The 26,276-nt window shown below is 44.3% G+C and overlaps 1 protein-coding gene across 21 annotated transcripts in view; it reads right to left on the reverse strand.

Moving 5' to 3' along the window:
- The window catches only part of EXOC7 (exocyst complex component 7), a 32,609-nt gene extending 23,102 nt beyond the window's left edge, over positions 1 to 9,507 (reverse strand). For 4 of the 21 annotated variants that reach the window (XM_028716978.2, XM_028716973.2, XM_028716971.2 and 1 more), the window contains exons 1-8: positions 9,284 to 9,506; positions 8,191 to 8,256; positions 7,654 to 7,838; positions 6,461 to 6,566; positions 5,547 to 5,769; positions 3,939 to 4,079; positions 2,833 to 3,000; positions 1,121 to 1,132 (exon numbers count right to left, since the gene is read on the reverse strand). In XM_028716978.2, the coding sequence (XP_028572811.1) occupies positions 1,121 to 1,132; positions 2,833 to 3,000; positions 3,939 to 4,079; positions 5,547 to 5,769; positions 6,461 to 6,566; positions 7,654 to 7,838; positions 8,191 to 8,256; positions 9,284 to 9,343 (961 nt within the window). In that variant the 5' untranslated portion in view covers positions 9,344 to 9,506. Of the gene's footprint in view, positions 1 to 1,120; positions 1,133 to 2,827; positions 3,001 to 3,938; positions 4,080 to 5,546; positions 5,770 to 6,460; positions 6,567 to 7,653; positions 7,839 to 8,190; positions 8,257 to 9,283 lie in introns of those variants that run through there. The other 17 variants (XM_077924231.1, XM_028716986.2, XM_028716981.2 and 14 more) reach the window with 11 other exon arrangements.
- Between the last annotated feature and the right edge of the window lie 16,769 nt (positions 9,508 to 26,276).

Consider the following 26,276-nt stretch of genomic DNA (forward strand, 5'->3'; position numbering starts at 1 on the left):
CAAGGTTTTAACTCATTCAATGTATGGGATTAAAATAGGCATGTAGTACAGAGATACCCTTCCATTAGAGCCATGGAACACTAACTAGAAACTAAACATTGGCTGGGGGTGGTGGAGTGAACATGATTTTTTCAAGCAGCAGCACAGAAAATGGAACAGTTGCTTCTTTGCCCATCATTCAAGACTGATAAGAGACAAAATAAGGGATGATTACATTCCGACAAAAGAAACCAAGAGCGACAATTTTGACAGAGACATTAGAATGTCACGTGAAGAGCTGCCCTTGAAAGCTGAATAGTTTTGGGAAATAAAACTGAGTGATTCAGTATCTGCCAAATAATTATATAGCACAATTATCTGTCATTATGTTTTAAGATTTGCTTCTCTGCAGGTCTGTTTCAAACACACACTGTTAGTTGGGATTGATCATTTTCCAGGTTTCTAGTTGATCACCAACTGAGAAAGCTAGCAGACCGAGCACATCCAGCATGTCAGAAATACGTGTTTCGTTCAGTTTGGCATTATAGGTGCTGTAGGCAAATGGGTAGCACACATGACAAAATTATTTAAGGATGTTAATTAGTCTCGTGTGGTCCACTGAATTGTCCCTACACTTCACACAACTGTACCAATCCACTGGTTTGAAAATATCAAAGGCAGTCAGACAAGGATGACTTCACTGCATCTACTGCCTTACATACCAGATAAAGTGGTATGTGTCAGACAAAACAGCAGTTTTAGTCTCAGGGTTGGGAAAACAAAAACATCATTGGTGGAAAGTGATATCTTGCACTCAGTAAATTAACATTTGCTTACATCTTACTGAGAGGTAAAATGTCTGATAGTTTAGTCAATGTACATGTACACATGAACAGTGGACCTGGCTTTAATTTAAAAATCTGACCCCAAACCTCCTCAGCTTCTCTCTTAGCACAGTCAGCTTTCAGGAAGAACTCCAGGGCATTGTAAATATGCCCCCCATAGGCAAATATCCCCTTGAAAAAACCCAAGCACAGACTTTGCTAGCACTAGTAATAGGTCTGCAATGGCATCTTAGCACATAGATGTTTAGTTAAGGTCTGTCAAGCTGCAGAAGAGACACACAGAACACACACTTTACCTGGGATGAGGACTGTCATTCACATAAGGATTATAAAAACAAAAACAAAGACATAGAACAATTATAACATGCTATTGTAATGCCTCATAACTCAATCTCTGACTGTTCTACAAATCTCCTACTTATCTATTATTTCTATAGATTGGGAGAACATTTATAATTCTTAGTTTCATCCAGTAATATTATTATCTTTCCCCCCCAGACACACTATGCAATGCTTTGAATTGATCTGGATAAACAGAAGATGAAGCTGGTATAAAATACCTACCTCCTTAAACATTGTTTTCTCTTTCAGATAGTTATCATTTTTAATCAATAAAACAGCTATACTCTACACTTGTATGGAAAGCATGGGCGTAGTCAGGATTTTTGTTAGGGGGGGGGCAGGACTTTGTTGGGGAGAACCGACGTGACTGGTCAGTTAATTAAGTATTTCTATTGTTTTATTTGATCTAGGTGGGCAGCTGCCCCCCTTGCCACCCCCCTTGGCTATGCCCATGATGTAAAGGCCAACAGCCTAGAGCGGTCAAATAGCAAGTAGCAAGATACTTACAGCAACTGCTATAATCAAGGAACCCTTAAAAATAAAGCCCTTTGCTCCACACAGTACTTGCTGTGGGTGAAAGTTCAGCAAAGGGATTTTTATTTTGCAATTTTATTGAGGTTCCACATCACCAACAGTGGGCAGTGGGGAGTTCCATGAAGGAAATCACTCTAGCATCTACACTTGAGAAATATGTGCATGAATATTTGGCAAAAAAGCAATTTTCTTCAGCTAGCACGGCCTGTGACAATGGAGGAATTATAACAGACTCTAGCTTTTTCATACTAATGACAATAGCAGAGCCCACCTGCCCCCAATGACACCTGGGCACTCTTGCTGAGACTGATGGTTCAAGGAACACAGTACAAAAACCTTCTGTCTAGATTCACAGATCTTCCGTCTAGATTCATAGAGTGTGTTAAAATGCTTGCTGTATCTGCAAGCATGTCTATTGGGGCCAGTGAAATATGATGGGCATCTCAAAGTCTTGGAAGTGGCCCAGGGAATGTTGGGTCCTCCATACAGTGGTGCCCCGCAAGACGAATGCCTCACAAGACAAAAAACCCGCTAGACGAAAGGGTTTTCCGTTTTTCGATGCGCTTCGCAAGACGATTTTCCCTATGGGCTTGCTTCGCAAGACGGAAACGTCTTGCGAGTCTTGCGATGTTTTTCGCTCCCCCCCTTTTCTAAGCCGCTAAGCCGCTAATAGCCTTTTAGCCGCTAAACCGCTAAGCCTTTAATAGCCGCTAAGCCGCTGATAGCCTTTTAGCCGCTAAGCCGCTAAACCGCTAATAGCACTAATCCGCTAAGCCGCTAATAGGGTTGCTTCGCAAGACGAAAAAACCGCTAGACGAAGAGACTCGCGGAACGGATTATTTTCGTCTTGCGAGGCACCACTGTACATCACTTTCCTTATAAACATTTCATTAAAAAAAGAAAGAAAAGAACACAATGCAGCTTTTATTTAAGGGGCTCTTCACAGCAACCTGGAAATTTATGTAGGCATCCAACCAAAATGGAAACATCTAGAAAATACCTAATGAAAAACCAAACATCACAAGACAAAGAGAACTCCATCAGATGAACAGACTGATTAAAAAGCAAGACTATTAAGCCTGGAGCTTCCAGAACAAATCCAAGGAACTGGCATGTAACACTTCGGACTAACCTGGTCTTTTGATGGGCTTTTTAGTTGGTGTGTCCTTCCTCTTGTTCTGAATGGCAGGGGAATATGGGACCCCCGAGGAAGAGCTATTTTTCCGGAAATGCTCCTTCAGTCCTTTGATGGAACGATCCAACTGGCTGGAACGGATCTGATAGTAAACATTCATGAAGTCTAGGAAGAAATATACATGCACTTAGTAGTGTACATCAGCAGTTAGTTTTTTTGTTCCAAACCACATTTGATATTATCAAAGCTATCGTGATGGAAGGGAATCAAAAATAATTTCCTTTAAAATTTGATAGCATTTCTTGCTTAATGGAAAAACGAACGCCAATCTTCAAACAATATAATCCATAAATTTGAATTATAAATTCTATATTCCGTGTTCAGATAAATCTTGCTTATTTAGTATTAATTGAAATAAATTTCAGTACACCAGTACATCAAAATGCATGTCTGGTGCATCTTAAGGTTTATTCATATGAATGTGTGGCTAAGCCAGTTGATACTAAGTTAGTAAAAAAATCCTGCTGAAAAAAGAAAAACAAAGCAAACTTGTTTGAAAATTGCATTAGTTGTTGATAGAAATATTTTAACACCAATATGTTAAAAAACAACAACATATTACTACTATAGTAAAATCAGACCACTTCTACTAGTTAAAAGGTAAAGATAAAGGGACCCCTGACTGTTAGGTCCAGTCGCAGGCGACTCTAGGGTTGTGGCGCTCATCTCGCTTTACTGGTTGAGGGAGCCGGTGTACAGCTTCCGGGTCATGTGGCCAGCATGACTAAGCCGCTTCTGGTGAACCAGAGCAGCGCACGGAAACGCCATTTACCTTCCCGCTGGAGCGGTACCTATTTATCTACTTGCACTTTGACGTGCTTTCGAACTGCTAGGTGGGCAGGAGCAGGGACCGAGCAACTGGAGCTCATCCCGTCGCAGGGATTCGAACCGCCAACCTTCTGATTGGCAAGCCCTAGGCTCAGTGGTTTAGACCATAGTTACTTTGTAAAAAAGCTATAGAATTCTTTTCAGTGCACATGAAAGTAGTTTTGCATTCTACATCACTCCCAGATGCTTTCTAAATCTAAGCTTCCTACACTTACTACGGTTGTGTTCTAATTCTCGCCCTACAGTGCTCTCCCTAGAGGCTATGCTGGTGTAAGACCCCGTTCTGTGCTCCCTCTTTAGGCTTCCTCTCTGGGCTCCTGCAGACAGATGCTCCTCCTCAAACAGCCAGTTAAATCCTGCACCACAAGAAAAACCATGTCATACAACTGATGCCCACAGGGCTTAGTTCAGGCTACAAGAGTTTCATAGATTAGGGTTGTAGTAACTAATAGAGTATATATCCTATACGCATAGTACTATAATAATACATTACTGTAATAATCACAAAGAGCAATTAGAGCTTCACAGTAGGAATTTCAGAATAGTAGCTGACAGTTAATTTTTATAGAAGCAGGAACACCTTAGAAGTAAACTGACCTTTCTGAATTTGTGTAGGCAATAGACTACTACCCTTTCTCATTCTTTCATTCTCAGTATAGTGATGATGATGATGATGATGATGATGATGATGATAATAATAATAATAATAATAATAATAATAATAATAATAATAATAATATATCAATTATTATAATTTGTTGTTGTAATAAGGATTACAACAAGATTGTGTAGAATAGATGAAGCATAATGAACTCCAGAACACTTTTTAATGCTTAGCATTGTTTTTAAAAGCTGGCACACAAAATGTTCCACCTGGAGTTTTATGCAGGGCAGAGGATATGTTTTCATTTTCTATTCCATATTAGCCTGCATCTACTGGCAATATCATGACAAAAATAACCATCCTCTGCTCAGAAGGCAGACAAAAAACAGACACGCAGGGGATTTTGAAGGTTGAGGACTAGTGAAGTGGGGAAAAAATCAATGAGACTATTCTAGGCTCAGTGCACAACTGCACACGGTAGAATTATAACTACAGATGAAAAACAACAGATGAGACCCAGAGCAGGGGTGTCCAGCTGTGCATCTTTGCCTACTACACACAAACTGTTTTTTTAAAAATGCACCTTTGCTGCATAAGCCATAATTGATCTTAGTATTAGGTTGACAAGTTTTATAATACATGCAAATTTAGTCACTTTAAAATAAGGGCTTTGAAGATTTGTGCCACACAGTGGTATTGATTTGCATGTCCTGGTAAGCCAAGGTTCATAGTTCACTTCCACTTCGCTCATGAGCAGGAGCCATGATCCTTGGGCTTTGCATTATGCCTGAACTGGGGCTCAAACAAACCACACCATACATTTGAAGAACATTTATACCACTCTGACAGTCATGGTTTCCCCCACAGAATCCTGGAAGTTGCATGGAATATGCAAAGCTAACAGGATCAGTTGGGGAAACAAATATCAGTATATGTTCATGTATCATAAATGAGGTGACAACAACTAATTCAAGTATTATAGAAGAATGTAACCTCAACCACTGCTGATGTCTTGAAATGCAGTAAGGTTGTCCAAACTATTCAGATCAATTTCATACAATAAACTCAAGAAGAGAAGAAAATTAACTCAGCATAAAAACAGCAAGACCAAACTTTAACCCACACTGAAAGCTTAGCAAAATAAGGAGGTCTTAGCTGACTGCCTGAAGCTTAAAAGAAAGTAAGAAAAAGAAAGACAACTAATCACTTCACGACTTACCTTGGTTCCTCCCATACTCCACCAGCCAACCAGAAATACGGACAATGTCCTGCAGAACACTCTCAGGGAGGTGTTCTAATGTCACATCTTCCTGCAATTCCATTTCATCATCCAAAGTGATGAGATCCAGGATAAGGATTGGTGGAACTGGTTTAGAGTGTCGTGCCATAAGGCTACGAAATTCAGACTCCAGAGACTCCTTCCCCTTCTCGAACAACAATTTCTGGTTGGAATAACATATATGAAAAAGATTAGCTGTAAGAACTATTGGTTTTAAGGTGGTAAAACAGCACTGTTCGGCTTCCGCACAGTGCATTTGCATCCAAATATGTCTGTTTTCCTTTCAGAAGACACACCTGCAGGACTACCAGATAGCTCTTTCACCTCCTAAGCTGGAGATTTGGCATAAGAACTTTTTCAAAAAAAGTTTGCTGGATCAGGCCAATGGCCCATCTTAGCCCAGTATCCTGTTCCCACAATGGCCACAATGCCTGAATTCCCCACTTATGATTCCCAGCAGTACTATACAGTATTTCCCCCCACTTTAAAGTCATCTGCTCAAAATCCATTTTTAATATTTGGCATAAATCGCTCTGTAAAGGAGAAGGGAAATACTACATGTAAGTGAGCACCATTTTCTATTTTATAAGTTCCTGTATCAAAACATTTTTGTGCATGTTTCTTTTTTAAACACAGACAGTTTGGGGCTTCTGCAGAGTCTGCTTCTCTGACGGAATCTCAAAAACAAAATGTAGGTGTGCTCATATGTCATTCTGGATAACTATCTTCAGAGAGATTATGATGTGTTGATATTTGCTTCCAAATGGAGCAAAACCTAAACGGAGAAAGCAAGGAGAGCTCTGAAGAGAGATGAATCTGTAGTCAGTAGTCCCGTGTGCAACTGCTTTACATACCACTCTATTAAGCTCTGGGCTGTCAGGATTGTTGTCTTGGAAATACTCCACAGCCTTCTGAATTTTAGCCATGCAGGCCAAATACTCCTCCAATCTTCCTGTAGGGCTGCAATTAAAAATACATCTGGTTCAACAACAAAGCTACATGAAGAGGCAACTGCTTACCATAAAATCCCTATGAAGCTGGCTTACCATTTTCTCCCAGAGAATAATAATAATAATTAATAATAATATCCTGTAATTTTTTCTTCCCAACAGGAAAGTCTGCCATCACTGATGGAATTAAAGTATGTAAGTTACAAGGATAGCTGGCATACATTACAGCCCAAATAAACAACCTTTTGACCTATGATTTGTCATTAGGTGCCAGGTCACCAGCTTCAGTTGAAGAGTTTTCTTTGAGACATTGGCCTAGACAAGTGGTAGGGATATTTTTAGGCAAAGGGTAAATAACTGCATCTATCTGAAGTCCTCAGTGGGCAAAAACCAGGCTGTCACTTCACTATGCTCCAACAAAATGATCTTATTTATATAGTTTAGCCCTCTTTATGCTCTGCTCTATGTGCTTTAAACCAACACTAAATAATATAAAACAATTCATCTGATGTTTAATGCTCTACGGTGGAACCGACACCCTTGGAAGGTGGTGGACTCTCCCTCAATGGAGGTTTTTAAGCAGAGATTGGATGGCTATCTGCCACGGATGCTTTAGCTGAGATTCCTGCAATGAAAGGGTTTGGGCTAGATACCCCTTAGGGTCCCTTCCAACTCTATGGTTCTGTGATGAAATCTACAATAATAAATGCATGCATAAAACAGCAGAGTGCTTTAAAATGATCACAATTTATATTGGACCAGAAAGGTGATATTTAACAGTTGTGCCTTGAATTTTCATCCCCTGAAACCTGAAAGGGGTGTGCTCTGATGTACCTCCTCAGAGATATTATTCTAAAACCAATGGGACAACTGGGGAAAGCCTGCTCATAACTACTGTCAGGTTTATTTTCTTAATAAAAGGGGATGCCATGTTTCTTATAACTTAAAATGCCTATCTCCAGTTGCCTTCTGTAATTCAACCACCATTCTTAAAATTAATTAGATTATTCAAGGTGGTAAAAGAAAGGTGAAGAGACTGACACTGAAAAAAAGAACAGACCTCACAAAGATATTGAGGGTCCTGAAACACAACTCACCCTTCCCTTATAATTTTCTCTGTGTCTTTTGCTACATGGTAATAACTTATAACGTGATCCAAACAGAACAATGTCTTCTCAACGTTCTCCTGCAGGCGCTGAAGATTCTCAGTCTGCTTATGTACAGGGATTATTGAATTCTCCAGCTTCATCAGACGGCTTTCAAAAGATGAGAGAATGGAAACCTAAAAAACAAAACCAGAGATATTTCATGTACACAGTGGGGTCCATTTCCTTCAACAATAACCACCTGCATTGCTGTATTTTAGTTTGCAGTTCCATCAAGTGAAACACAACATAAACTGAGATTTACACTGCAATCTTATGCACACTTACCGGGGAGTTAAGTTCCATTTAACTCAATGCAGCTTATTTCTCAGTTAACATGTATTAGGACTGCACTGTAAGGCACACTTAATAGGGAATAAGATCCATTGAATTCAGTGGGACTTACTTCCCAGTACATACACACATAGGATTGCACTATAATATATTTATGCTCCACTTTAAAATAAAATGCATGTTATGCAAACTTACCATGTTTTTTGTGAGCTGGTCACTTTTTTCTAAACTATCTCTAATGAAAGACAATGTTTCTTCTTCCTGTCATTGCAAGAGAGGAGGAAAGACACAACCAATTATTCTGGCTCTTGAACTACTTTTCTAGATGCTTAGCAGACTTGGAAAATGGTACCAGGGTGTTGCTTTTATATGTTTTAATGTAAATGAATTTTTTTAAGATTTTGGTATGAATTTAAACAAAATTTTAAAAAGCAGCTTTAACCAATATACCTTTTCATGATATTTTGAAGTATTTCCAATTTGGCACAAGGCTCTCTGAACCACAGAGCTTTAGAGAAACACTCTCTTGTCAAGAGTGCTGGGGAAGGCTGTACTCCTGGATCTTGGGACTACCTCTAAACATTTTGGAGCACGTTTGTGCAACACGAAAATGCTGGCTTGTCAACCTTCTTAGCCTTAATACCGTTTAATGATTTTTACATCTCTTGGACTTTAAATGTCTGCAATAATTTGGCGATGCTGCAAACTCGGTTGCACTCGTTTTTGTCTGGTTTTCTGCTGCATCAGTTCCTTAGCGTTGCGATTCTGTCTTGACTTTTTTTTTTTTTAACCCAGTTATTGGGACAACGTGTAAAGGACACAAAGAAACAAAACAGCCAGGCTTATTTGTGCCACTAAGCACAGAAAACAATTAACAGGGGAAGATTTTCCCTTCATTTAGAGAACCAAGAAAATAGTTGTATTTCAGGGTGTCACACAGGCAGTTTACAGGGGAAGTACAGTAAACAAGTGGCAATGTTACCTTGTAGTGGGCTTTCCCTCCCACCCCCCTACTCCTCACTTGGTTTTAGGGAATCACTCACAACCCAGTCCTGTATTTACTTGGAAGGAAGCCTCCCTGAGCTCAGTGGAACTGAGTCCCAGGTTAAGGGCAGGGGTTTGGGCCTGGGGTCTCTGAGGGAGGCAGTGAACCACGCAGGGGGAACCGAAGGCTGGAGGGGGGAGACTTTAAAGGGGGGGCAGAGCAGGGCCCGACGCCTCAGCCCAACGAGGGCGAGGCTGAGAGGACGATGCTGGGGGGGGGGATGCACAGTGAGGTGCCGCCCACCTGCTTCAGCTTCTCTTCTATTTCCCTCCTCCGGGCGGACGCCTCCTCCGTCGGAATCATCCCGACACCAAGGCGCTTCTCCCCCCTCAGCAACTCCGCAGGCAAAGGCCGCTTCAATAGCTATAGCTCCCTGTCAACACTACCCGCTTGCACTTCCGCCTCATTCCCCGCCCTCTCCCGGCATGGGGCGGCCGCCATCTTGAGAGTGGCGGGCGATAGGCTGCCACCTGACAGGAACCGAACGGAGCCCCGCCCCGCGAGCGCGTGCGGGTGGGGTGGGGGGAACGCGCGGAACTTTTGAGAGATGAAAGGAGTTCTGAGAGCTTGGTGCGGTAGTGCGCAAGCGCGGGCGCGAGGAAGGGGGCTGGGGTTGGAACGCTGAGAACCTATGACTCTCTCAGGCTTCCTCCATGTTAAAAGAGGCAGCTAATGCCGCCCAGAGACGGCAGTCAGTGGCAATCTGTTTGGGGTCCAAACAGGTGGAGCTAGTTGTACCTAAGTCACTTCACGCCACAGAGAAAAGAAAGCTTGGTTTAGTCACCTCGTCATATTCGTTTAATTATTCAACCGACTGCATTAAGAATATCCTTTAACTGGAGCACCTTGACAGGTGCATTCCCGTTTTCTCATGTACGTGCCTTATATACAGATTTGCCTATACAATATTCTGCCTAGTTCTCAAATGGCTTTGGTTGACTGTAAAAAATAATAATAATTCTGACCCAAATTGCAAAGCTCTTTGCAAACTTCAAAGTTTTCCAGCCACAGATACTAATATTACTTGGGAACTAGATGTCAGAGCACTGCAAGCACGTGTGTTGTATTTTGCTAATCATCATCAACCTTTATTACGGTCCAGAGACCCAGCAAATCGTTACAAAGCAATGCACAATTCATACAGCCTACCTCCAGGTTAAACAAGCATTTCGTTTAGAGCATAGGGATCATTGGTTCTTGCAACCACCGATAAAAACTTTGCCACTGCTAATGTTGTAGCATTTGTCCGGTCTTCCAATAGGAACCTGACATAGTGAGCTGCTGATTTTCCCGGGGAAGGTACCAGCATTCACCTTAAAGAAAAGTTTCTGTTTTCCTCCCATCAAATGCTGGACCGTATCTATCAGGCTCACAGTTCTAACTCTGCCACTTTCTTTGGTATTGCTTGAACCATCACAAGAGCTGCGGTCTGCACTAACAAAGGAATCCTCCTAGGCACACATTGATTTGGGTGCAAGTGGTTCTGATCTCAGTGGGACTTACTTTTAGGTAAAGATGCATAAGAGCAGAGCTGTTTTGGGATGGCCTGAGCCAGTTGAGTTCCACTAAATTCAGTGCTACTTCTTTCTACCTTTACAGAAGGGTCACCTGTGAAAATGTCCTCAAATCTAAGGAGTTGTATAGAAATAAACAATTTTAAAGCAAAAGATGTTGCTGCATTGGTTTGATTCTCACAGGGCGTTGTACACATTACAAACACATACCCTTTACATGTGTTGCGTTTCTTGGATGGAAAACACCACAATAAAACAGAAGGACATTCATTACTGTTGTACAATGTGAGCTGTTTCTTCTGCTCTAGATAAAAAATGGGCAGTTAAAGGACCATTTGGGTCCTAACTTGCTGCAGAGGTATAGCTGACTCACATGAAGCCAATTATTATTAAAAAGAGCTGAACGCTGTAATCCCTGCACATGGAGATGGGAATAAGTCCCTAGACACTATCTCTTGTTTTAGGAGTTCAAATCAGTACACATCAAAAAGCTTCCTCTTGACAATTCTCCTTCTGTGGTTGTTTTCTTGTGGCATAGATGCCAAGATGCTTGGATGCTTAGAGAGAAAAAACAAGGGTGCATTATTTGTAATCGAGGTTCTAAACACTGAATCGGGGGGGGGGGGGAGGAGCAGTTTTGACACAAATCTTCAGGCATTCAAATGGGTAACAACATATAGCCTTTTGCAACCAGTAAGCCTTGGTTACTTCTTACAGAAGGAACAAAAATTAGATGCCACTTTAGTGATATTACAAATGCAACAAGAAATTAGTGACATGCTATAAAACCGGGGTTTGTTCGTTGATTAAAAAACTCAACCAACATGTTTTTTCCACTAGGTGTCCCCTATGTACCAGTTTTGAAGAGGGAATAGTGAGGGTTGAATGCTTTGTTTGTTCCAACCAATCAATCAATCAAACTTCAGTCCTACACTTAGGATATGCCATTTGTAATTTAATTGGGACATTCCTTTCAGGTAGGGGGCAAGCTATTTTTGATGCAACTCAGATAAAAGTAAATACTATGTCCTGACTCCTAATCCACTTAGCAAACAGCAGTACACACACCACAAAAATGTGTTGGAGAATGGGGAAATACACTACCTGGCAGGGAGTTCATTGACTCTTTCAGATGGAGATGTTACAAGCGGAAAGTTATTCCAGATTAGGCCTCTGTGAAATAAGCCAGTAATCCTATTCACTGTACAATTGTTTCATATACTGTGCACTCAGCAGTGTACCAGCTTATACCAAAAAACTTTTTCCTAGAGGTGTCAGTTACCCAGACTCCATTTTATGCCGTACATGTATTTTGGGGTTTGTTCAGAAGGCAGCTTTCCCCATAACTGGTTTAGGGACACAATGTGAGAAAGCAATTGCAAGGAAAGGAAAGGTATCAGCTGGAATAGCGCTGGCCCTATCATGAGGTGGAGTGATGAGAGCCAAGGTTCACATTGCATTAAATGTGTAGTTTACAGCTACATCTAGTTTTTCTTTATTCTGCTATAGATATGGAGGGGCACAAGGAATGGGGGTTATCCCTTCCCTCCCTGGCTGCAATCCGGTCAAACACTGTCCCCCACCAATGCAGGTATGAGAAAGGGAGAGCTCCACTTGGCACCAACTTTTTGCCATTGTGTTTTTAACTGTTATTTAACACCACACAAGATGCTGGAGGCTGGAATAGCTCAATTGGTAGAGCATGAGACTCTTAATCTCAGGGTCGTGGGTTCAAACCCTATGTTGGGCAAAAAGATTCCTGCATTGCAGGGGGTTGAACTAGATGGCCCTCGTGGTCCCTTCCAACTCTGCAATTCCATGATTCTATGCCCACTTACCTGGGAGTAAGCCCAACTGCACACAGTGGGCCTACCTTCTGAGCAAACATGCACAGCAGGGGTGAAGAATCTCAGGCCTGGGGGCCAGATGCAACCCCCCAGTCCTCTTGATTTGACTCATGGGATTCCCTTCACCTCATACACTCTCTCTCAGGTAGCAATCCTCTCCGTCTCTTCTTTGCACCCTCCTTGAGTGTTTTTGCCTGGCTGGAATGTGCCCTTGGAATGTGTCCCCAATCTCTGATGATGCCTTTCACTTGCATGGATGGAGGATAAAGAGGTGTGTGTGTGTGTGTGTGTGTGTGTGTGTGTGTGTGTGTGTGTGTGTGTAGAAACTAGCTTACTGCACAAAGGTAAAATTTACATGTGTGGCTCCACATACAATGTCAGGAGGTGTCGGGGCAGAGCCAAAGGCAGCGCCAGTATGGCTTCAATGGCTGACAGCTCCCCTTGCTGCTGCTGCTGCCATTGGGGGACCCACCCCACCCCACAAAAATATTGGGGGGGAGAGTTTGGCCCCTAGGACAGTGTTTCCCAACCTTTTTTGGGCGAAGGCACACTTGTTTCATGAAAAAAATCTCGAGGCACACCACCATTACAGCCCCGTGACGTCAGCGCGCAGCGTCACGCCGGGAGGGACGCACGAAAGTGTAAGTTTCAATTTTTTCCCCTCCCCCTTGCCTTCCTTCTGTGCCAACCGCCAAAAAGCCAAGAAAAAAGCCAAGACTTTAGGGCAGCAGGTCGACACGGAAGAAGCTCCTACCTAAGGACAGGTGCGACGGCCGTGTCCTCTTCTGCCACACTTGGCAGCCCTGCCTCACGGTCGTGACTCCCACCCTGATTTCTCCCCGCAGGTCGAGCGGCACAGGCAGCCCAATGTGTCCAGCCCAGACACAAGCCCCGCTTCCCCACTCTAGATCCTGAATGCGACCAAGTGCTCTGGACTCCCAAGCAGGGTGGGAAAGAGGACTCGCATCTGGTAGCCTCCGGGCTCCTCGCTTGCTCGAGGGATGGCATTGCAGGCAAGCTGCCGGCCGTCGCCATCGCCGCCCCCTCATGCGAGTGGACCTGCCCAGAGTGGTGGGCCGGGGGAGGCTCGCTCTCTGTGGGGATGTGGCCCGCACGCGCGGCCCCGCTTCCTCCTGCCCAGGGCTGAGCTCCTTACCCACGATCTCGGTCTCGCGCACGCGGATCCCACTTATTCTGAAGCTCGGGCCACTAGCCGGGGCTCTCACATCGTGCCAGGGCGAGGCGGCGCGGCCCACTGACGTCATCGCGGCTCGCCGCCGCCCTCGACTTCCCTGTTCCCTCCCCTCCCTCGGGTCGCCGTGGTTACCGAGGACTGCAAGCTGCTCGGGCGAGCGTGGGGCATTAAGTGGGAGAAGGAAAATTAAAATTAAAACTCGCCTGAAGGCCGCCTCTCCGGATATCTTTCGAATTTTTTAATTTTTCCCGCGGCACACCAGGCAACGTCTCGCGGCACACTAGTGTGCCGCGGAACACCGGTTGGGAAACACTGCCCTAGGACATGGCACCCCTGCATAAGGGGAAAGAGGAAGGAACATGGGCCCTCAGCCCTACAAATCACCCTAGGTTATGTACAAACCAACCTAATGGCCTAATGGTGTTTTCCTGGCCAAAATAAGAATAGCCACGTATATTCCACATACATAACTAAGAGGTATGGGCCCTGTTTTACACCCACACCTCTTTATTCCTGGGTATCGTGCTTTTGTCTAGCTGGTGTCCAACTAGGTGAGGTTTACCTGAACACAGATTGTGAGGCAAGGAATGCCTGCTTCATTTCCTTTTGTGACATTGCATTCTTTTCTTTCCTCTGCTTGTTCTTAAGCCCCTTGGGGAGGGACTTTCTGGTTACTATCTGACCATAAGCATCAGAGTGTTTGACTAGGGAAAGGGTGGGCACAGGACTGGAACAGGGAAGCAGGAGCTACTGTTGTGCTACTGGCCAGAGTTTTTTTCATTTCTGGCCAAAGCATTATATCTCCTGAGAAGAAACCAGGCTGTTACTCCAGAGAAGCATGAGGAGGGAGGGGAGTGATTAAAGCACCATATATTTCGTCCTTCTTAAAGAAACACTCTGGAGGATAAAAGGTGAAGAGCCAAATTCTTGCCACAGGAGCCCAGCAACAAAGTCACAGCTGGAAGAGGAGGAGAAGGAGGGTTAGAAAAGAGCGGAAATTAGCTGCCCCACGGCTGGCCTCTTACAAGCCACACAGAGAAGTTGCTGAACTACTAGGGCAGAAGGGGGCCCACTATGCTCCTAATAACTCTGGCAAAAATCCTGGATTTTCAGAGGGGGAGATCCAGGTTTGAGATTTCCCCCTTTCTGCCATCTATATATGCCAGGCTGTCACAACTGCCACGAATGTGGTGGCTATGATAATTATCATATATCAGTCTAACACAAGATAATCTTTTGAATCATGCTTCACATGTCACACCAACGCCATCTGTGAACATTTCATAGTTCTGGGCTATTGCAACATAGTATACAGAGCCAACCCAATACATTTTGCTGCCTGAGGCAAAGGACAAAATGGCGCCTCCACCATTCCATTTACAAAAGGCAATCAGGCTGTTGACACTTGTGGCAAGACACCATCCTCTGCTGAGGGCATCAATCTCATTTTTTAATTTCAGAATTTATACAAACATAAAAAGAGCCTTCTGGATCAGGCCAGCCGGCCTCCAAGTCCAGCTTCCTGTTCTTATATTGACCAACCAGATGCCAAGAAAAGCCTGCAAGCAGGACTTCTGCACAACAGCACTCTTCCCCTTCCACAGTTTCCAGCAACTGGTATTCAGAAGCATTCTGCCTCTGCCAGTGAAGGTGAAATATAGCCATCAGGGTTAGCAGCCCCTGATAGCCTTATTCCCCATGAATTTCTCTAATCCTTTTTTAAAAGCTATCCAAGTTGGTGGCCATCACTGCCTCTTGTGGGAGCGAATTCTATAGTTGCGCTCTGTGAAGAAGTACTTTCTTTTGTTCTGAATGGTCCAACATTCCGTTTCAATGGGTGTCCTTGAGTTCTAGTGTTATGAGGGAGGAGGAGCATTTCTCTATTCACTTTTTCCACACTGTACACATAAACTGCTCCGCAATTGGACAGAGAATACCTGAGTAATGTACAGACACAGAATATAAAATGTAATACAGATCTTGTATTGAACCAAGAATGAAAAGCTGCAGAAATAAAATATATTTAAATCTAATAATAATAATAATAAATTATTTATACCCCGCCCTCCCCAGCCAAGACTGGACTCAGGGTGGCTAACACCAAATATAAAAACAATTTAATTGAAATACAGCTTAAAAAACAAGATTAAAATACATTAAAACATTAAAATGCAACCTCATTTCAGTGGGACTCAATCAAAAACTTTTTTGTGGATAAAAACATCAAGTCTTCGCCAAGGCTAACTATCCAGACTGGTCCTACATGGGCCAGAAAAAAGCAAGGGAAGTCCCCAAATAGGAGCTCCAACACAGAAGGAGAAAGGAAAAAAGAAAGAGGGGGAGGGAATCAAATTGATTCAAAGCCAAAGGCCAGGTGGAACAACTTACAGGCCCTGCAGAAAGAAATCAGATCCTGCAGGGCCCTGGTCTCATGAGGCAGAGCGTTCTACCAGGCTGGAGCCAGTGTTGAAAAGGCCCTGGCTCTGATTGAGGCTATCTGACATCCTTAGGGCCCGGGACCTTTAGGGTATTGCTATTTATGGACCTTAAGGTCCTCCGTGGGGCATATCGGGAGAGGCGGTCCCGTAGGTATGAGGGTCCTAAGCCGTGGAGGGCTTTAAAGGTCAAAACCAGCACCTTGAATCTTACCCTGTACTCCACCGGGAGCCAGTGCAGCTGGAAAAGCACTAGGTGAATATGCTCCCATGGCAGAGACCCTGTGAGGAGCCTCACAGCAGCATTCTGCACCTGCTGGAGTTTCTGGGACAGCTTCAAGGGCAGCCCCGGGTAGAGCAAATTACAATAGTCAAGCCTGGAGGTGACCGTCGCATGGATCACTGTGGCCAGGTCGGGGCGGGAAAGGTAAGGGACCAACTGCTTGATGCAGCGAAGGTGGAAAAATGTCACCTTGGCTGTTGCTGTAACCTGCGCCTCCCTGGAAAGGGAGGCGTCAAGGATTACACCCAAACTCTTAACAGAAGGCACTGGCACTAATTGGGCCCCTGCAAGAGAAGGGAGTTGGTCCCTCATCCCCATGCCATCCTGACCCAGCCAGAGGTCCTCTGTCTTCGAATGATTTAGTTTCAATCGGCTCCCATGAAACCATCCAGCCACAGCTTCCAAGCATCTGGTTAGTGGGTCTAGGGCCGAGTCAGTGTGGGCATCCATCAGCAGATAGAGCTGAGTGTCATCAGCATATTGATGACAACCCAGCCCAAAGCTCCGGACAATCTGGGCAAGGGGCCGCATAAAGATGTTAAAAAGCATCGGGGAGAGGATTGCGCCCTGCGGCACTCCACACACCAAGGAGTGGCGCAACGACCTTTCCCTCCCTAGTGCCACCCTCTGTCCCCGACCGGAGATAAAGGAGCACAACCATTTTCGGGCTATGCCCTGTATCCCCACGTTAGCGAGGCGGTGGTCCAGAAGATCATGATCAACCATGTCAAAGGCTGCTGACAAATCTAAGAGAATCAGCAGTCCCAACCCGCCTCGATCCAGTTGTCTACAGAGATCATCTGTTAGGGCGACCAGAGCTGCCTTGGTCCCAAAACCAGGACAGAACCCGGACTGAAATGGATCTAAAGCCGATGTTTCCTCCAGAAACCTACCAAGCTGTTCAGCAACTGCTCTCTCAATTACCTTACCTAGATATGGAAGATTTGAAACTGGGAGGTAATTGGATAGATCTAAAGGTTGCTTCCTTCAGCAACCCTGGGAATAAACAAGGAATATTTGGTGTTATGTTGGAGGGGATGCCAGGAAACAGGGAATTATGTTCACATGTGGTGGGGGTGTAAATATGTTCAATTTTTCTGGCAAAGGGTGTTTAAGGAGATAACAGAAATCACTGAGTTAAAGCTGACCGAAAGTCCAGAGGTAGCATTATTATCAATTTACGATGTGGTGGAAGGTTCACAAACTATGAAGGACTTGCTCACAAATTTATTGACAGCTGCACAAATTATGATAGCTAGGAAGTGGAAGGGGCAAGAAGAATATAAAATGGAAGAATGGTATAAAGAGATGTGGGATATAGCTATTAGTGATAAATTAACACGAGCCATTAAGATAAGACAGGGAATATGCAGAAGAAATGATTTTGAGGAGATATGGAAGGTGTTTGTAGAATATGTAAAATGGAAAGGGGTCAAACCAACTCAAGAGGGGCTGAAATTTTGGGAGGCTGGATAGTTACAATGGAATGGTGTCGGTGGTGGGGTGCACATTTTTATTCTTACTTATTTATTATTATTACTTTGTCAAAATAAAAAATAGAAAGGGGGGAGGAAAAAATAGATAACTGGGGAGGCTTGCAAAAAAAGCTATCAACTGATGTCGAAAACATAACAGCTCTGGGGCTTCCTTCACCAGAATTCCAGAGAACTGTTGCCACAGCATCTTGGGTCAGAACTGCTTGCTTCATATTCAGTTTGATCCCAGTACAGTGGTACCTCAGGTTACATACGCTTCAGTTTACAGACTCCGCTAACCCAGAAACAGTGCTTCAGGTTAAGCACTTTGCTTCAGGATGAGAACAGAAATTGTGCTCCGGCGGCATGGCGGCAGCAGGAGGCCCCATTAGCTAAAGTGGTGCTTCAGGTTAAGAACAGTTTCAGGTTAAGAACGGACCTCCGGAACGAATTAAGTACTTAACCCAAGGTACCACTTCTCCTCCTTGTTGCTGCTGTCCCTATTTGCTCTCATGATTACCTTTCTCCCTCTAAGCAATGGTGAGGATTGGGCTCTGAGGGAGAGGAACAGTGGCTTCTTGCAGAGGCCACCAATGGGCACAAGGAGAAGATAAGCCCACTGAGAAAGTCTTGCTCAGGGAGACCCTTTCAGAACATGTTACCACCTTGACAGCATCCAGAGCCTATGGCCTTGTCCACACCCATAGCACTTCAGAAATATTGGTAGGACCCTCTCTGCCAACATAGTTTGGAGGGTCCGAGGTTTTCAGAGGGCCCTAAACACCCCACTGTGACACACCCCAATGATGTCATGGGAAACACAATGGAGCCTAGAGGATGTGGATTCAGAATATGTCCTCTTTATATAAGAACAACAACAATATCTATTTAAGCAGAAACATTTCTCTAGAACCAGGCTTTTTAACATTCTCTGGCCTTTTAAAAGGTGCTTGCAGGAGAGGGTCTATTGGTTTGTTTTATTGTGTATTTTGTCTTTTCATTTTGTATGTTTATGTTGTGAACTGCCAGGAGATCTTTCGATGAAGGGTGAGATACAAATTTAATTATAATTTTATTCATTAGGCTCAATGTTCTTAAAGGGAATATGAAAGTAGGGTGGAGCTTTTCAGTTCCTTTCACAGCATGAAGCGAATAAATTTGTTAGACCACCAGACAGCCTTACGGAGAGCCCAAAGCATACTTCATATTCTTTCAGAGAGCCAAGGAAGGGCATGCCTGATGAATATCTATTAGGGTGTGCCTGTACTTCTTTGGTTCTCATTCAAAGAGCAGCAGTTTCATTTGCCACCATGAGAAGTGAATTGTAGGCAAGTGTATTTGCATGCCACCACGTCTATACAATGACTGGGGAACCTGTTTGTCAGTACTGTTTGGCCAAAAGGCACTGCGTTGTGCAAGAAAGAAAATAATATCGTTGGGATGTTTACTGAGACTCTTGTCATTTGTGGGAGATGCTGTCTTCAGGTCAGGATTGCGTGTGACCAACCCCCCAGGTTCACATGTTGTCGGAGGACAAGGGGGCCTTTCTGGCTGACTCATTCACTTTGATCTTATTGTGTGGCTAAAAATAGCCACAGTCATTTGATCCTCACATTTGGGATCCTATTTTGCTGCAAAATGAAATAATTACGGCGGCAAGATTTAATCAAGATAATTAGTAGATCAACTAAAGCGTATAATCACAGATTGAGAATTTCCCCCAGTTAATTGACACAGCTAAGGTTGATGGGCACACAATGGTGAAGGCTACGCTGATATGTCACCGTATTCCCCTTTGTTGTGACAAATAGGGTAATGCAGAAATTGAAAGATGCTTTCTTTGCCTTCCGTTCCTATCCAAAGCTAGCAGATGCTTCGTATTTCAAGATGAAACCATAGCAGTTCATATCTGAAGCTGGCACTATTTTGTTGTTGTCGTTGTTTAGTCGCGTCCGACTCTTCATGACCCCATGGACCAGAGCACGCCAGGCACTCCTGTCTTCCACTGCCTCCCGCAGTTTGGTCAAACTCATGCTGGTAGCTTCAAGAACACTGTCCAACCATCCCGTCCTCTCCTTGTCATCCCCTTCTCCTTGTGCCCTCCATCTTTCCCAACATCAGGGTCTTTTCCAGGGAGTCTTCTCTTCTCATGAGGTGGCCAAAGTATTGGAGCCTCAGCTTCAGGATCTGTCCTTCCAGTGAGCACTCAGGGCTGATTTCCTTAAGAATGGATAGGTTTGATCTTCTTGCAGTCCATGGGACTCTCAAGAGTCTCCTCCAACACCATAATTCAATATTTACCGGTAGATGAAACCAATGTCCACAAGTCATTTAGATCTGGGTCTTCCACAATACAGGGTCCTGTTCTCTTCTTGTCCTACTAGCACCTAGAGCAGTTTTCTATCTCCCAACCTGGTCTAGGGCCCGATCAAGACATTTTGCTGCCTGAGACGTTGTAAACTTAGGGCATTTTCGCTTACACAGCTTATACAGCAGTACCTTCGTTAATTGTCTTCTAACTTGTGGAAACCTAAATTGACCAGCATGCTCATTTGCTTTGCAAATGCCTCTTCCTCTTTTTGCATTAACAATGATTGGGCTTGACAAATAGGAGGGAGAGAAGCTCAAGAACTATTTAAGCCTCACGTGGCTTAACACAAAATCACAAAACCTTCATTATTTGGCTGCAAGCAAGGACACATCAGTCTCCCTGCAATCCCCCCTCCTTGCGTGACCTCATGACGCCTCCCCAGTGATACAAAGCGTGAGAACAGGCGGCCTGAGAGCCCACTGTGCCATTTTCCCATCTCCCCCCCCCATGCAATCTAATCTTATCCATCTCACCTGGGTCATCATCTTTTAGGGCAATTACTCTTTACCCAGAAAATCATGAGCTCAAGGTTTTCAAAACATTGGAAAATTTCAGTTCTTCTCTCCCATGTGGACAATAACAGCATCCCTGATTTAAGGGAGCTCAGGCTCAGAGTTCAAAAGCTGCACCAGTATAATACAGAGTTTTATCCTTCTTGTTATGATAAATACTAGATCATCCTTCGCCAGCCTGGTACCCACTAAATGTTTTGGATTACAACTTGCAACAGAATGGGAAATACAGGTGTTTATTGAACACTGGGGATTACGTGCGCTGGAGTTGTACTGTTTCTATTGCTGGTCCTCCAGACTATCATGGAGAAGTGGATAGAGCTGTCAAAACATCTAGCTTACAGAATCATATAATTGTAAAGGGACCCTGGGGGTCGCCTAGTCCAAACCCCTGCAATGCAGAAATCTCAACTAAAGCATCTCTTTAAAGAACCTCTTATGGCATCTCTATTGTCCCAACTTGATTCCACCAGTAAATTGCTGTACGGTGGGAAGCATTCCTGACAGCAGCCCACCTGCCCACATTAAAGTCCACACAGACAACTCACTTGTTTTGGGGGCTTTTTTTTTTTGTTTGTGTTTTGGAGAAAGTAGACAGAGGGAACTTTTTCTCCCTCTCTTTTTTATAATTTTCTGATTTTGCAATTTACAAACAATTGCCAAACAACCAAAACAAAAAATGGTCAGCTTGTTTGGGTAAAAGGATGATGATTGCTTGAGCATTTATTTACTGCAGTGTGATATCTGTATGCAATTTCCCCAGGTTTTTCCAGCTCCTGCCCTGCACACCCTGAGAGTATGGCCAGGTCATTCATAAATTGCGAACGGATCAAAGCAGCTCCTCATCATATTCTGATACAGTGGAGCAAAGTGACCTTTGGATATTTATACACTCTTCCTTGTTAATGTGTCTCGTGGCGAAAGCTGCCGCAGCAAAGCACTACCTCCTGCAAACCAAGCAAATGAGGCATGCATGCCTCATAGATTCCTGTAGCCGAATTCCTGTAGTGACCCTCTATTGCACACTTACCCTTCGTTGGCTTTGCTAGTGAGCAGAGGAATAGACACACTTACTTGTTCACAGAGACCCCTCTTCACCCCTGTGCCTTAGAACAGGGGTAGGAGCCAGTGGCTCTTCAGATGTTGTTGTATTCCAACTCCTGTCAGCCCCAGCCCGTATGACCAGTGGTCAGGAATGATGGAAATTGCACTCTGGCACCATGTGGACAACCATAAGTTTCACAAGTTGTGACATCTCATCCTTCAAATCCTGCATGAACTAAAAATGTCAGTTCGCCGTTTCCCTTCTGTATTCTCCATTGCTAATTACCCCGATAGCAAATGTTGGTAAATGTGTTTTGAGTGCCTGCTATTCTGTCATAAATACAAGGAGATCCACCTCATGATTAAACATTCTTAAGAAAGTGCGTGCATTTAAAGAAAGTTCCTTTGGAAGCTGGTGAAGGTCAGGCTATATTGCAGATTAAATAAACACATCATAAACCATGAGCAGAAAAGTGCCTTCAGCAACGTGTAACGCAGTGGGGGCTCAAGCAATAATCCTTGAAGTGAGAATGCCAACACACAAAAGTGTTTCTATTTTCATCTTTGAAATCCTGAAGGGAAGATGTTAATACATCCATGCTGAGCATATAATAATGTACCAGAACCCTTTTTGAGGGGATGGAAAGAGAGGAACCATCAGCAAGCAGACCTTTGCGCCTTGAGTGTTCCTCAACCTCAAGCTGGGCAGTTCCAAAGAAAGTCCATCTTTCACACAAATTATCACATTTAATCTCTCTTTTGTTCTGGCATTCTAAATGTAACACTCCTTTGGATCAGAGGGTGGGAGGGGGGGCTCCATGTGGAAGACCATTTGTCCTTTATGAAAGGTCTTCCCACCTACAAATGTAGTGACGGACAGTGAAGTCGGGTCACATTTTGGAAGTGGAGAAAATACTTTCCTGGGACTGGTGGTGAAAAATACTGTTCCAGAATTAACATTCACCAAAATTCAGCACTACAGTAATTCATCTGTCGATCAAAGGGTTTCCCCCTTCTCCCCCTAATCCAGTAGATAGCTAACGGGTTTCATCATAGAACTGCTGAAAGGGGCTACACCACAAAGAGGGAGTACAGACGGATTTAATGCATTCTTATTGTTTTAACTTTGCATTTACAGTGGTACCTCGGGTTAAGAACTTAATTCGTTCTAGAGGTCCGTCCTTAACCTGAAGTACCACTTTAGCTAATGCGGCCTCCCACTGCTGCTGCACCACCACCCCACAATTTCTGTTCTCATCCTGAGGTAAAGTTCTTAACCCAAGGTACTACTTCCGGGTTAGCGGAGGCTGTAACCTGAAGCGTCTGTAACCTGAAGCGTCTGTAACCCGAGGTACCACTGTATTATTTCTCTTTTGGCATACCACCACGATATTTCTAAATGGTGGGCAGTTTATCAATCCCATAAGTAAATAATGGAGGAACACATAAGGGTGTTGCCAGGACACAAGCCAAGGGGGAGAGAGGGAGGGAGGGATAGCCTGAGACCCTCCTCTAGAGGCTCTGAGAATACACTGGCAGCCGCGCACACACCTACTGAGCCAACAGGTGCATGAGATGTTCACTACAACTGTGTCTACCAGGGTGTGGGCCGAGGGAGCCAGAGCTGACAGGAATTGTTCTCCTGGCATGCTGGCTGTGAAAGGGACAGGCTGCACCTGCGGCTTCAGGTCACTGGTAGCCTCATTCTCCCAAGCCCCTTCTTCCTTTCATGGGCATGTCCTGGCCTGCCTGCCTCATTGTGCCACACATTTGCCTCGGCCGAGAAGCACGTCAGCCAGTTAACGGCTGGGTGCCATGGATGTTGTTTATATTTGTTTACCTCTCTGGCCTCCCAAAGGTGCGCGGAAGGAAGGAGGCGAAGTAATTAAGGAGCCGGGCTCCCTGGGGCAGGTCACTCTGCAGGACGTGCATCTCGACTGCCGCCAAGCAGGCCAGCAGAGCGCAGTGACGTGGCAGAACCTCACCTGGCTGGCTGTCTCTCAGCCCACCTTGGTTTTACCCCTACGCTCAGCAGTTGATTCCGGGCGCATTCGAGTCACATTTGCCCTTCACTTGTTAAATCCACTTGTTAAATAGGTACCGTTCTGGTGGGAAGGTAAATGTTTCCGTGTGCTGCTCTGGTTTTGCCAGGAATAGCTTAGTCATGCTGGCCACATGACCCGGAAAAACTGTCTGCGGACAAACGTTGGCTCCCTTGGCCAGTAAAGCGAGATGAGCGCCGCAACCGCAGAGTCGTTCGCGATTGGACTTAACTGTCAGGGGTCCTTTACCTTTACCTTTAAGGCTGCTGGGGTTTTTTAACGACATGTTAAGATATATGCCAAATAATAGCTTGTTTTGTCACAATGCATCCCAGGCCTAAAACTGCAAGTCATCTATTAAACTGAAGATGGAGCACACACATGCATGGGTAGGGCTACCAACTTTTAAATTGCCCTTCCCTTGCCTTTAACAGCAGCTTGCTGTATAGATATCAGCAGGGGGTGGTGCTTATCTCTGTATAATGTTGTGAAAAGTGTCACCTGCTGATTTCTGCAGTTAAAGCTGTTAAGCACCAGAGAGCAGACCAGTATGATCAGTTGGCAACCTTACAGATAGCTTCAAAATCTCTGGGCCCTCTTTCCTCTATGAAGGATCCAAATCATAGCTGTAAATACGCATGCTGATCCAGGGCATTGGAAAACAAAATCAAATCCCACAGCTGCTTTGGAGAAAATACTTTGACCTGAAACACTGCTCTCTACAGGGACCAAAAAAAAAGCCTAGCACACAAGCATTGGCACAGTGTGTTCTCTGCAAATCCCCTGGGTTGGAAACTCCCTATCTGGAGACAGTGCTCTGAGCTAATGATGTTGAGATTGGGTTGAGCACACACGCTTGCCACAGCAGATGGTGTTCTTTTTTGTGCTAGGCTCTGTAAACTGCAGATCTGAAGCACACTTGAACCTAAGCTGCAGGTTAGCAGCTTTGATTTGAAGGGCCAAAGTAAAATGAAATGTCACCAGCGTGGGGCACCCGTGCAGGCCACTGTAAGCATTCAGACATACATTTATAACCATGATTATCACGCATACATACATGAATTTTAAAATAATCAGGTTGGGGTTTCTCATTTGGGCTGCTATTATGATTTCGGGACAAGTGACAGACTGTGTAAGGTCATGGGTTGTCCTTGAATTTGTATGAAGTGGGGATGGAATGCAATTTAAAGCAAACAGACAGGTATGTATGCATGTGGAAAATCAGGAACTTCCATTGTTCCCTTGAGAGCCTGCAACAGAACTAATATTATGTGGGAACTGGCAACTGGGAAAGTATCCCTCTTGTTAGGAGGATTTTGTTAATGTCATCCAACAGAGGAGGAATAGACATAAAGAGTGAAGAGGACAAGACTGATTTACTGTCACAGCCTGATCTAGGATTTAATGCATGACAGTGTTCTGGAAAAGAAGCCAGCTGTGAGCTGAGAGCCTCTGGATGCAGGAAACCTCCGTCTGGTTCCTAGCTCTGCCAACTCAGTCTCTATGCAACACCAGAGGAAAATACCTTAGCCCTTTTATTCCCAAATGGCAGTCTAGGACCATCTAGGCTTCCTTTACTGAAGTTCTCTTGTGTAGCCAAGGGCAGTGCTAACTTTTGTGAGCAGCAAGACACCTCTAGAAGTTCAATCCATTCAAATACAAAGCACTAGACACTTGCAAACTGTCCACCCAGATTGCTCCTGTGAAAATGGCAAAAAAACCAACACCCCATTTAAGTGGGTGAAAGGAAATTCATGGCATGTGATAGGCACAGTTACCTGCTAATGACTGCAAAGCAAACCTCTTTAAAAGCACAGAAGCTGTCCCCCCCCCCAAGTGCTGGCAACTCAATATGGAGGTATTGCCTTCAAGCCTGTGAGAGATCTCTCCTGTTTGTGGCACACCAAGCTAGATTATCATTGGCTGTACTCCGTATTCTGATACTCTAATAGTATTAGAATACTAGTTAACAAGTGAAGGGCTATTTTTGCACTTTGATGTGCTTTTGAACTGCTAGGTTGGCAGGAGAAAGGACCGAGCAACGGGAGCTCACCCCATCGCCGGGATTCGAACCGCCGACCTTCCGATCTGCAAGCCCAAGGCTCAGTGGTTTAGACCTTAAGCAATGATAATAAAACAGAAAACCCTAGTAGATGCTTCCTAGATCCGCTCTCTAGCTATGGCAACAATATGAATGGCCTGGGGAACTCATGAGATCTTTTCCAGTGCTGGGTCTTTTTTAGAACTGGTAGGATAATAAACATGATTCAGTGATAGATTATTTTCAAATCAGAAACCAAAACATGTCACTGAGGCTGCAACACTGCACACACTTGCCTGGGAGCAAACCCACTGAACTCTTAGGACTTGTAATTCTGAGTAGACACACTTAGGATTGCACTGTCTGTTCTCTTGCGCTGTGTCACTCACAAATGTTGTAAGATGATACAACACCGAAAATAAGTAGATGAACTGGCAGTAGATGAACTAGCAGCAGTTCTCCAGGGTTCCAGACAGA

This window comes from Podarcis muralis, chromosome 2 (genome assembly GCF_964188315.1).
Source record: "Podarcis muralis chromosome 2, rPodMur119.hap1.1, whole genome shotgun sequence".
NCBI lineage: Eukaryota > Metazoa > Chordata > Lepidosauria > Squamata > Lacertidae > Podarcis > Podarcis muralis.